Below are 13,367 nucleotides of genomic sequence, written 5' to 3' on the forward strand. Positions count from 1 at the left end.
ATTTTAAAGGAAATGAAACAAATAACACATGATTAAAACAGTTAACAAATAAACAATTATTACTTACAACTAACAATAATTACTAGTAATATATATACTATAAATATGTAAATTCCCGCAAAAGGTAGACCTTACAGGCATAAAGCCCAATTATAAGGGAACCCTATGCTAAGGTTTACCTCCCCGGTAAAACGAAAATTAAATAAAATCCTTATATCAAATTGAAGAAACAACAACTTTCATAATAAATTTAATATCTATGTAAAAGAGTCTGCCAAACTACAAATAACAGTGGTAAAATTAACACAAACTTATTACTTTTATTATAAAAAAATATATACACATATTATAATATAGTACTTAATTGTATAATAACAATTTATATAAATGTGCCATTATATTGTATTTTTAATATACTGGAGCTACATAAAAAAATAATACTACATTTATAAGGTAAGCGAAATAATATTAAAACATTTTCTCTTAAAATCCATAGTTTTTAAAGATATATCTAAACTATTGGAACTAAAGTTTAACAAATTAAATGCCATCAACATTGGTGAAGTGGCATGCCCCACTGTTCTAGCATACTCCACGTAGAGAAACCTACTTGCTCGGCCTCCTCGTCTCGGCACATGCCACGGCACACACGCCAGCAGCTCGGGGTCATCCACGGACCCAGACATAAATAAATAAAAAGGCCTTTATTCATGAGCGATTTTCAACATTGATGTTGTTTTATAAAATAACTCAGGTCATGTATAAACTAAACATACAATATACAACCAAAACAATAAAAATAACTTCACAATATTCCTTAAGCTAAAATTGTTTTTCATTTGTCTTTAAACGCCCTCATACTTAAATATTTCATTTCAGGCGGCAGGCCGTTGTACCGCTGGGGACCGAAGTGTGAAAAGCCGTTTTTCCCTCTTTCAAGGCGCACGCGCGGCACCGCCAGCAGGGCATCCCGTCTCGTCTTACGCTCCCTGATTATTGACCGGGCAACTAATTTATTTTTTAGATATGTTGGCCTACTGGTTGTCAGTACCTTGTGGACAAGAGACACAGTTTGAATTTTGCAAGTGTCCTGTATTGATGGGATTTGAGCCAATTTACGATAAGAACTGATATGGTCATATTTCCTCAAACCATACACAAATCTTATGCTCTGTTTTCTAACTTTGTTCCTTGACATGACACCCTTAAGAAAAACAAGGCTTGCGACCTTTCTCCTTACATCCAAACGATGGATCTTAAACATCTCTAAGAGCTCTACATATCTGACTGTGTAAATAGGATAAATACGGAATCCAAATATCTTAAAGTACAAAGTTCTTAAAGAACGTTTCTGAACTCTTTCAATCATTTCAATATATAAAGCTGAATGAGGGGACCAGACAATACTTGCAAACTCAAGTTTTGATCTAACTAATGACTTGTTAAGAGTTAGAAAAGTATGTGGATATTGAAACAAACTGCAAGTTCGAGTTATAAATCCATGTGTGCTGAGGGACCTACTGACCGTATTGACAATATGCTCATTAAACTGCAAATCTGGTGTCATTATAATTCCCAAATCTCTGAATCTTCTAACTCTTTCTAAAACTATGCCATCGATATTATATGGAAATAAAACCGGATGTAACATTCTATAGAATGACATAGTCTAACACTTAGATACGTTCAAAATCAATTTATTGCGGCTATACCACTGATTAAGTGAATCCAAGTCGTTTTGTATAATTGCGCAATCAGATGGTAGTTTGACTAATGAAAAAATGTTTAAGTCATCTGCATACAATAGAAAATTACTTCTTAGAATGTAGGTAAAATCACTAATAAATACATTAAAACAAAGAGGACCTACATTACTGCCCTGAGGAACTCCAGAGCGGGCTAGGAAGGAATCGGACTTATATCCCTGGAAGGAAACAAATTGACGTCTATTTTTAAGGTAAGATATAAATAATTCTATTATTTCAGCTGAAAATCCATAGCAGTTCCTTTTCTTCAAAAGAATAAAATGGTCAACCATATCGAACGCTTCTGACATGTCCGTATAAACAACATCTACTTGATGCCTTGAGTCCAAAGCTAAAGAAGTAAAATTAACAAAATTCACCAGATTTGTACTTATAGAACGCGAAGGCATAAACCCATGCTGACGACTGCTGATATATTGTTTCCTATGAGAGGATACATGATCAAAAATTATTAGTTCAAACACTTTAGCTGGAGTACATAAAATAGCCACAGGTCTATAATTGGGGATTTCAAATCGGTTACCCTTCTTTAATATTGGAGTTATTTTAGTGATCTTCCAACAATCCGGAAAACACTTGTTAGCTAAACATAGGTTAAGAATATATGACGGAGCGGTTTCTCAACAAATTCTGAATAACCTTTGATAATGTAATTGGGAATCAAATCAGGCCCGTATGAACGCTTAGACGGAAGTTTTCGAATCGCGGCAGAAACCTCGCTCACAGAAATGGAACGTAAATTAAAATTACTAACTCCATTCATGACAGGAGATCTATTAATCATGTCTGGGTCCAAGAACTACCCGCGGTCGTAAACCGAACTGAAATATCGAGCAAACCCAGTCGCTGCGCTCAAACCATCATCAAACGTTTCATTTTCACAGACAAACCGCTGACCCACGGGATTTATTTTGGAATTTTTTTTAATTAATGAAACTCCAAAACTTTTTAGGATCACTCACAAGTGATTCTTCCAATTTACGTACATAATTTTCATAAAACTGTTTAACCATACGCATGAGTGTTGATCTACAATGCCTAAACTTCTCCAAATGAACTGGATTTTGAAATCGCTTAAATAAATTTATAAATTTATTCTTCTCTTTTATCTTAAATATTATGTCTGAAGTGTACCAGAAAGGATACTTCGATGGACGCTGCCTAAGCGCAATTGTATGTTGGTTTAAGCAAGAATATAGAATTTCGTAGAAACAAGCAACTGATTCATTAGCATCGTTCATCTCTAGGACGCGGTCCCAATTAGCGTTTTGAAACGTTGTATACAGCTGGAAAAAAATCTACTCTAGAAAAGTTATATCTAATTTCAATAGGCGGAACGGCACGCCACCTGCCTTTTGTCAATATGAGCCTAATCGCTAAAACTGGATGATGGTTATCCACAGGAACCAATGAATCACTGGACCTTTCCACTGACAAACCTTTAAAATTACTCATGACAAAATCTAAGGTCCTATTATTGATATTCACAATATCATTATACAAACTAAAATTATAAAACTGTAAAAACTCATGAAAATATCTGTACATATCCCCTCCGCTTGAAAATTTAAATTTACTATTTTCAATTAAAGGAAGAATAAAGTCGCCTATAATTAAAATTCTGTCATTAACAAAAAACCTATTTTCTAAAGACTGAAAGAATGAGTTGTAAGTGACTAAGCTTGAATTTGGCGGTATGTATTCTGTACATAAATAGAAACTGAAACCGGTGGGGTTAATGAACTTAAGCCACAATACCGAAATAATTTCGTTATCTAAGAATGGCGGAAGTGGCTCTGCGCGCTAAGGCAATGTCCCTGACCGCGACCAGCACCCCCCGCCGGCGCACACGGTCTGTACCATCACTCCTCCAAACTGACCACTCATCCGTGAATAACTCAGAACTGTAAACGGACTCATCAAGCCATGTCTCTGTTAGACTCACTATATCAAACTCTAAACTTAAAATATTACTAAAAAAATGAGTTCACTTTAGATTTTAAACCCCTAACATTCTGATAATGAATGAAATTATTACTAACCATTCTTAACTATAATAGAACAAAACATATTTTAAAAGATGAAAACAAACACTAAAATAGTAGTTTACACAAATACCACATAATAAATTATGAAGATTAATGCTTTTAGGAAGCCCCACCACGTTGCCGATCCTGCAGTTGATGCTTATAAGTTATGTGGTCTCTCTTGCGGACCAACACCTTCCCGTTACTGTACCAGGCGAACCTCACTCGGCCCTCCCGCACTGCACACTTGGCGTGGTAGAGTAGTTCCCTGAAGGCCTTCGAAAGTGACGGGTTCACGAATACTTTTCGGATGAGAAGTCGAGTTCTGATGCTGGAAACCCACGCTTGACTTTCGCAAGCCGCAGCAGCTCATCACAGTCCCCGCGCCGAACACTTGAGGATGATGCCCCGTTGTCTCGACGGGAGTCTGTGCACCGCATCAATCATTTCTGGCTTGAGGTCGAACTGCAGAACTTTTGCCACCGCCTTTACAACTTCAAACAGATTCTCGGACTTATTCTCGGGGACGCGTTGTATGTCAACCGTGTTTCTACCAGAATATTGTTGCACATCGCAGAGCTCCTTCTTAACTTGCTCTAGCTCACGTTGTAGCTGCGAATTCTCCACCTTGAGAACATCGATCACGTCGAGGCACTTGTAAATGTCTTCTCGTTGAGCGTTAATTAACACCTTTTCTTCGTCTATCTTGTCATGTGTAGAATCGATCGACTTTCCCATGGCTTTTGATTCCTCACGAAATTCGCGCATTTCCTGAGGAATAAAAATTGTATCTAATCTTAGGTGGTTGCTCGACCAATGCAGACGTATTGCAGACCTGTATTCTGTACTTAAGTTATAATAATTAATGTCGTGTTTTAGTTTTGCATTAAGTGCATGTTTTAAAGTTAGTGAAGATCTCACGCAATATGGTGGTTGTAATTCCTGAATTAGGCGTGTCACTACGCTCTGGTTTGATTCGTCGTTTGAGCCTAGTTTGTAATTATGTTCTAGGTTAGTTAGTTACCTGAAAAAGATATCAGAATGCAGATCTCGAATCGTAATGTTACTGATTTTTGTTTCACTGAACAATTACAAATGTCCGGAAAAATCATATTTCCTGATATTTCCATCGTCAAAAATAAAATTCAAACACAGAGTATCTGATTATAAGCTCCCTTTAAGAAAATGAATGGTTGTTACCCTTGAATATGTCTAGAAAATTTATTAAAATCTATTATAACTTGATATTTGAATAAATTCTTCAGATAAATAAATGTAATACAAACAATCAGGATGTCGTTGGTGTGTGAAATTATTTTGATTTATAGCGACTGAGTATTAGATATATTTTAGTGTATTTGAGCAATTTGACGTCAGCAGCTTTGAACTATAAAAGTAACAGTTGAGTTGTGCCCTATATCTTTTTTTTAATGTTATAGTTCTAGATTACTATGCATTTCTTCATTTGTTTAAATTTCTTACATTTTTTTACAATAATTGTTGAAAAATCGTATTGCAGTATTACTTAAATTTAGATTTCCTAAAGTAAGGCTATACTTTCTGTTAATTAAATGTACATGATAATCCCTTTTCGGATCAACGTTTATATAGTTTTAATAATCTAGTACACTGCGTTCTCGAAGTATTGAAATAAGAGCAGTGTGTTTTTCGTTTTCAATAAATCCTCTCTGCTTATGTGAATATACCCACTCAAACCATTGACATTAAAACAAACAATACACTAGGTATTTTACTAAATTAGAAGCCTTCTATTTTTTCCAAAAATATTCCCTACTTTTTACAAAATACCCTCCCTCTAGTAAAATATTCCGTATTCAAATCTCAAAACAATCAGTAAATTCATCCGTATAATCGATAGTTATGCCCAGACAGAGATAAGGATAAAATAAAACAGTATAACCACACTTCACGTATCATGTATTTATCAGAATGCCTTCAGTAATATGGAAATTTGAAAAAAAAAATTAAACATTAATATTCTACATTAGTTTATTATGCGTATACATTTTGAGCAGTACATTTTGGTTTTGAAATATTTTTAGAAATCCAAGGAAGATGCAAGAGATGAGAAACATTAGAAAAGTTTCTCATGGGATTTAATGGTTATGGAAAAATATTATAATATTTACGAAACGCAGTCCAAAGTTATCTGGCTCCAAACAACGATTGACGCTTTCTGCTGTAATTGATCACAGTGGCAAACCCATTTATTTACATTTACCATTGGAGAAAATGTTTCATAATTATATAGTGCTTGATCAGTAGGGTATATTTTTATTTTAGACTGCGCCAATCCCGCAAATAATAGATTGCATTGAAAATAATATTTAAACGGCTTCTAAAACCTAACTTAACGAAGAAAACTGAGAATGATTTTCACGTAAATTTATCGAAACTGCGTCGTCTCCCCTATACGGTTTACTATACGTAAAAGAAAAGCAAACGATTACACTCTTACCCATATATCATAGCAGAAAACAAACGATGGAAGTATACGTATTTTCACTCATGTAGTCTTTTCAAGTTTACGTATGCAGATATTTCTTTGTCGGGGAAAAAGTCAATATTACTTGTGCTTCAGAACAATGACAGACCGCAAATAAACGCTTCTGAATCTAATTTGGATTTCGAAACTCATATATGTGACATTTCTTTGGTCTGTACAACATAAACTCATATGTGGAACCGTAAATAAATTAGAGCGGAAGTGAATGTAAACGGTCTTATCTGACCTTTTTGGACCGCAGTAAATTTTGAGTCGTTCATAAGGCATATATTTCTTTGTCAGGACAAAAAAAGCAAACTACTACTGTGGCGTTTGGAAAATCGTAGACAGAAAGTAAATTAAAAGAGCCGAAAGTAAACGTTTTTTAATCGAAGTTGGTTTTTCTTGGTGTATATTTCCTTGCTTGACGCACAAGTCGAAATCAACTGTTATACTTGAAGTACCTTAAATAAAAAATTTTATTTACTTTTTCAATCCATCAACCATAGATACTGAAATAATAATTACCTAATATGTCTACTTGTGTGTTTAAAATTTAGGGCTCCATCATATTACATAATAAATGGTTCCACTAAGAAATGTATAGCTTTATATTTTGGACATCTCTTTTAAACCTGCGAATAACTGCTAGTCATAATATAAAGCTGATAATTTGAATACTGATTTTAGCTTAAATTCACATTACTCTTGGTCCAGCCTCACAAATCTGACTCCGTCACAGACTTGACTCCTAGGAATCTGGAGTAAGTTCGTCGAAAAGATAAAGACCGTCGAAGAAGAAGTTTAAAATGGAGCCCTTACTGACGTCAATCGACCATCAGATACATCAACACTACAACATATAATGTAATTTTAGGTGAATATTTATTCTATTTATCTTATCAGGTTTACAAATGAGTGAACTACGATGTTTGAGACCCGATATCTAAACGCGGTTGAGCAACCAAGTTTTCTAGACACTAATTTTTCGGATTTATTCAAACGGATTATGCCTCCAAATGCCTAGTAGTCAAGTGTTTTGCAGCGTCTGATACCAAACGTTACACTAAAAGGAAGGCGATCTGGACCGAAACTTGTCATTCATATTTAATTAACCTTCCCGCCACTACTACGTTAAAGATTGTGCGTTTAAATTTCCTTTTTCGGTAGTCATTTGCAATTTAATTACATAGGCTTTGATAGGTTATAAAACCACATTTATACGCCTATAATTGTTTTATTTATCCATGAATTTAAGATAGATGAAGTGTCTAACTTTGCGATAGTAATATTAAATTGAATAATTTTATAACCAGCGTTAAAAATATTTAGACAAACATAATTTGTGCCAACAACCAAAAGTATTGCATTTGAGAATGAACTTTGAAAGAAACCACATTATTTTTTACTTATATATTTTTTAATACTATTTTTGCTTAGCTTTAAATAATTATGGATGAGTTTACATAACTTGTATAATAGGATTGAACTTCATACTATTATCTAGAATTATATCAAAGTAATTGAGAAGGTAATAAGATACAGTTACACCAAAGAGGTTTAGTTCAGAAACTAAATATATTTTACTTGAATCTTTTATAATTTTACATATTATTGCAGAATTGGATGATACTTAGAATTTGCAATCTGTGTAAAGTCCTTCCAGTGGGCGCAGTCCGAGTTTATTTAAAGCTTCCGAACCTGTTTGTAGATCGGCTTTCAGTGCATCAGAGCTATCCAAGTCCCCATCTTTGATGTTGACTGCTGCCATTCCCGCGTATGGTTCGTAGGAATCAGAAGCTGATTAAGCACACATAACATCAGTTTTCAGAATAAAATACTCAATTCTAAGCCATGTTTTGTACAATTTGAGGAAATAATTATTGTACATTAAAAATACAAATAAAATACATGTTTTACAAAGCCTATTTAACCCTCGTGTACTAAAAAATTTATAAAAAAATGCAAATCAATATTTCTTGATTCTGATTGTACACACGTTTTGAATTTATTGAGATAAATTGTGACTGGTAACGTATCGTAACTTGCAAATTAGGTACATAATTTGCTAATTTTGAAAATGTTACTTCACCTTTCAAGCAGTGCTTCATTATGAAATGTCTTATAGAGCGTATTAGCATCTTATAATACCACTATATTTTAAAAAGCCAGGTATCATACCTTTTTATAATATAGCCCTATATTGGATGATGTAGAAATTTATTTATTTTTAAATAATAGCTTTATTGCGGAATCCAAGGTACATATATTTTATAACTGAAAATTAAATTAATGTATTCATGCCATTTTTTCTGAAAATTTATATGATGAAAACTATATATTTATAATATTTTAATGTTCAGGTGCAACAAAATGTCCGATTTATATTATTATTCATTTACATAACACAACATAATTGTTCACAAACAATTTATTTTATTGAAGTTGCGTAAAAGTTTATTAGTTTTAACAGCAAATATTATGAAATAATACTAAATCTATACAATGCAAATGAAATATATGTTAAAATTATAAACCTTTAGCATAAAATATGTTAATAAAATAATACTTACTCGTAGACTGACACTGGAAATATGCTAATACGTTGTCGGTTTGATAAACTACATACATGTTGTTGGAGAGTACCGAAGATTCATCTGTAACAAAACAATGAATATATTAGTTACAAATTTGTTATTTATATCTTAGTCAGTTAGTAAATATTCCCATGCTTTTAAACTGTGAAACCTTAGTATAAGTATAACTCCTGTAAATATGGAATGGATTTGCTTGTTTTAACAACGCGTAGGTGTATTATAACAAAATTAGCTTAACTGGTAATACTTCTGTACACTGTAATAATAATATGAAGCCAAACTTGTGTCGTATTAAATTTTCCTTAAGCGATTCTAAATATTAAATTTCCAACAATATTTGTATTAGCATGATATAGATTTCTCACTTTTTTTAATTATAATAAATCATCATGAATGAAGTAATGATCAGAACTGTCATATAGTAGTCAACCACCTCTGGTGTCTTATGGAACTCTTTTACTACATTATTATAGTTATTTTATTTAGTTCTGTAGATGTATAGTTAGTAATTAGGAAAGTGCTTTGTAACACACATTTTTTTGTAAAATGTAACATTAGCAAGTAATAAATTGTTACAATAAGTAACATAATTAGAATAGTAAAATTGAGAAATTTTACTTAGATTTAATATTGTGTTTTGATAATTATTAATTATTTATGATAATTCTTAATAAATATTTCATTATGCTTATGTTTCTCATCACACGTTCATTGATATTAGGAAAACTTATAAAATAGTTATATTTGAATTTTTCTCACCTTCCCACTGAAGAATTCCCTTTTCGTTTTCTTGTAACTGATAGTCAGTTTCGCTCGGTGCGTTTCTGCAATAAGAATATATTATTTATTATTTAAAACATAATTGCAGAAAGCTCCCGTTGATGCTTCGCAGATAGTACATCATCTACACTGAACTATAAACTTAATTTAATAAAATAGTTATTATTATCTACGTAAAAATTAAAGTGTATAAAAACTGTGCTTGAAATAATTAATGGGCATAGATAAACCGTACTAGATGTTACAACACCGTAATGCACATCGATTTAATTATTTACTCCTGTAAACTTTGTAAATATTATAATATTTATTAGTAAATTTTATCTTTATTACACTAAAGTGAGCTTTTGATACATACAAAACGAACAGTGTCTTTTGTGTAAGATATTTATTTATAAATTACATTGGAAACGAAAGTGTATTACATTTTTACAGTCATTACACAATTCCTGTGTAAAGCTCTTGGAAATATTGGATCGCCTGTGTTAATTCGTGTTGGAATATCTGAATTTAAGAACTAATAACATTTTTTACGTACGTATGTTTTATTTTAAACACCATATACAAATAAGGCCCAAACTTACGTGTCTCCTAAGTACACGAAGTCCTTGGCTGCGCCAGTTGAGTCGACTGTAGTCTGAGCGCAAGAGATGTCATCTGAATAGTTTGAGTAATATGAAGGAGTCGTTAGCCAAGTAATCTTTCCGGTGAGCTGTAGATAAAACGGTATTACAAATGGAATGAAATCAGATCGCATCAAACAGTTTCTATCTTACAGGTAGGTAGGTATATTAGAATATATGTCATCATGTAATTCGTATTTCGATTCATTAATAAACGTTACATTAGTCTTGTTATAGAGTAAAATTTTACTCATCGCTTTATGATGGCTACTCTAAAGTGATAATGCAATAAGTTCCACTGTACAATATTTATAAATAAAGGTAGCCGCTGCTGCAAGGGCAGAAATGATTGTATTTGCCAGATTTTTTATTTTAATTCTTATCCAATTATTTATTTAATAATTATATTGTATATAATTTATAATATTTTGACCTCTCATACCTGTAATTATATATATATATATATATATATATATATATATATATATATATATATATATACCCTATTTTTAAGTAAAAGCAGCCTATAAATTTTGAACAAGGTAGGTTTTGAAGTGAAAACACCTATAATTTAATAGTATTAGTTATTTCCATACTTGTCTTGTATTAAACATATGTGTTTCTGAGAAGATTTTAATCCTAGCTATGTATAAAAACTTCGATGGAAAACAAAGTTTGTTCTAAATTTAATACTAATTATATAGAAATCCAAGAAACAATATACCCAACTTAGTGAATTATTTAACGATTTTAGTATACATGGGACTGCTTAACTCGTATAAACAAAGGTTTTTATTCTATTTAGTCCATTCGAATTTTTAGAGACTTTCTTCGTTTACTAACACAAATTTACCTGATGCAAAAATGACAATGCTCCAGTTCCTTCTTAGATTACATTACATTTCAAATCGGTCAAACTTTGAGTCTCTATTGAGTCATTAGGCTCTCATTTTACTTATTTACACGTTCCTAAACACTTTAAACTATAACAGTATACAATATCACAATTTATTGAAATCCAATAATAAAAAGTATCTTCCATGAACAAACCTTCTGGATTATGTTGGTTGGGGGATTTCCATTCCAGGATGTCTTGATCTTGTTGATGATTTCTGGATCACAAGTCCCTTGGGCACCCACGAGGGCTACCGCAATGAAAACGAAAGCTGAAGCCTGCATTTTACTAATCTGCAAAAACGTGATTGTTCTCAATAATATGGATTTATTTATCGCTCATATATTTATAGTTAGACTTGTAGCTTCGCATGATTGTATATTTTTAAGGAAATGGGTCTCTTGTCCAGTGATTAATCCAAAATTTTAAATAATTACATAAATACAGTTTTTGTCAAAAAGATATGAATAGTATATATTTTTAAATTTTAAAAATAAATTTATTTCAATTCAACCACATTTTAAAAATGTTTCAATATTTTACATAACTACTTATAAAAATAATTTCATTATAAAAATATTAGTGGATACAATTAAAAATACGCATTTTTATCAATTCAAGCTTTGGTCAAACCGAGCGATGAAAGTAGGCTGAATTAAAAATTTCATTTATTAATTAAAAATATAAAGAATGTAAACTTTCAATACAATGTATACGTTTTGTATAGTTATAACCCGAAATGTTTTATGGATGTGTATACATCAAAATTATCTTTTATTACAGTCTGAAGTAAGGTAGATAGTCATGTTTTAAGTATAGAACATTATTAATTAAGTGTTGTTACAGTTAATTTCTATAACTTTACTAATATGAAATATATGCAAAATGTCTTATGTCAATGTGTCATATGTTTCAAATATGACGAAGGAGTCCACCATTTTGAAAATGTATTTATTTAAATTTAATAACAATAAAATTGTACACAAAAAGTACGATACTGCTATATTAGTTTGAAAAGCAATTACAACACTTTATTATTTTCTATTATTCTTAAAGGTATTTTAATATTTTATTCCATTATTTTTCGAAAGTTAAATATGCAAAATGATACTTTCTGCTTATTCTTTTGTTTAAAGCATATTAAATATTATGGATCTTCATTATTAATAATTAGTAAAGGAATATATCACAAATTTAATACGTAATAACTTTTATCTAAAAAATCATATGTATTATTAGCCTTTATTATAAGAAGTTCACTTTTTATTAGGGAAATTTCAATACAAACCAAAGTTAATATAGTTTTTATACGTATTTACTCTTATTACAAGTTTAAACTATATTAGTCTCTAATTATATGTGTGTAACTCAGCAAATATATGATAAACTGAATGACTTGTAAAGTGGTTCAGTATTGAGTGACGTTCATACACTAATTGGAGAGATTACAGAATAAAACATGTATAAATATATATTGTCCGCACACAGGCAAGAAGTTGATAAATAACAAAAACTTATATTATTTGATTAGTTTAGGTTTCACCGTTAAATATAATATTTTTTAGTACGTTTTGCAAAAGATTATTTGAATCAGAACAGACTGTTTGGAAATATAGTTTATAATTTTTGTTCAATAGCCGTGACTTGGAGGATTAATTGATAAAGTTAATCAGCACAAGATAAATACCTGGTTATCCAGAGGAACTCGTGTTGGAATGATGAGCTGAGAAGAAATTGTCTGCTATTTATTACTGGCACACAAGTGTTATGACAAAGCATACAGAACAATTACTGCTAAATTGAATGCCTTAGGAATTCTAAATATTCTACAACGTAGGTTAAAAATAAAATCGTATTCAAGTTTTCTCTAATCCAACAAGGAAAAGTTCGCTAAATCTATTAAATAAGTTTATAATCATTTCATTTCACTTACTAAAGTTAATAGTACCAATAAATAGCCATTTCTCGCCACTAAATCGGGTCTAGTTATTAGTAGATTGTTTTTTGCTGGGCTACACACACCACTTAATTTTTGAACCAATGTAGCTAGAAATATCCCTGCTGGCAAATATATAAGAAATTATATCTTGCGTGACAGTTGTATACACATACATAAACAAATATGGATAAAATATTGATTAAGTATATTGTAATAATTTGCATTCTAATATAT

At 31.4% G+C, this 13,367-nt stretch overlaps 1 protein-coding gene across 1 annotated transcript; it reads right to left on the bottom strand.

The window, feature by feature from the left end:
- Nucleotides 1–7,858: 7,858 nt before the first annotated feature.
- On the bottom strand, nucleotides 7,859–12,920 carry LOC124366560. The gene is made up of 6 exons (XM_046823153.1): nucleotides 12,882–12,920; nucleotides 11,350–11,487; nucleotides 10,261–10,388; nucleotides 9,656–9,720; nucleotides 8,873–8,956; nucleotides 7,859–8,099 (listed from the first exon to the last, which is right to left on the bottom strand). Exons 2-6 carry the CDS (start codon nucleotides 11,476–11,478, stop codon nucleotides 7,933–7,935), a joined length of 573 nt encoding a protein of 190 aa, XP_046679109.1. The 5' UTR covers nucleotides 11,479–11,487; nucleotides 12,882–12,920; the 3' UTR covers nucleotides 7,859–7,932.
- Nucleotides 12,921–13,367: the final 447 nt, after the last annotated feature.

This window comes from Homalodisca vitripennis, chromosome 7 (assembly GCF_021130785.1).
Source record: "Homalodisca vitripennis isolate AUS2020 chromosome 7, UT_GWSS_2.1, whole genome shotgun sequence".
NCBI lineage: Eukaryota > Metazoa > Arthropoda > Insecta > Hemiptera > Cicadellidae > Homalodisca > Homalodisca vitripennis.

Excerpts from the sequence above, each read along its gene's own strand:
- LOC124366560 (XM_046823153.1), bottom strand. The coding sequence starts at position 11,478 with ATGCAGGCTTCAGCTTTCGTTTTCATTGCGGTAGCCCTCGTGGGTGCC. Across the intron at positions 10,389-11,349 it reads CAACCAACATAATCCAGAAG|CTCACCGGAAAGATTACTTG; the intron begins GTTTGTTCATGG and ends TTTTATCTACAG. Across the intron at positions 8,100-8,872 it reads TTTCCAGTGTCAGTCTACGA|CTTCTGATTCCTACGAACCA; the intron begins GTAAGTATTATT and ends GTGCTTAATCAG.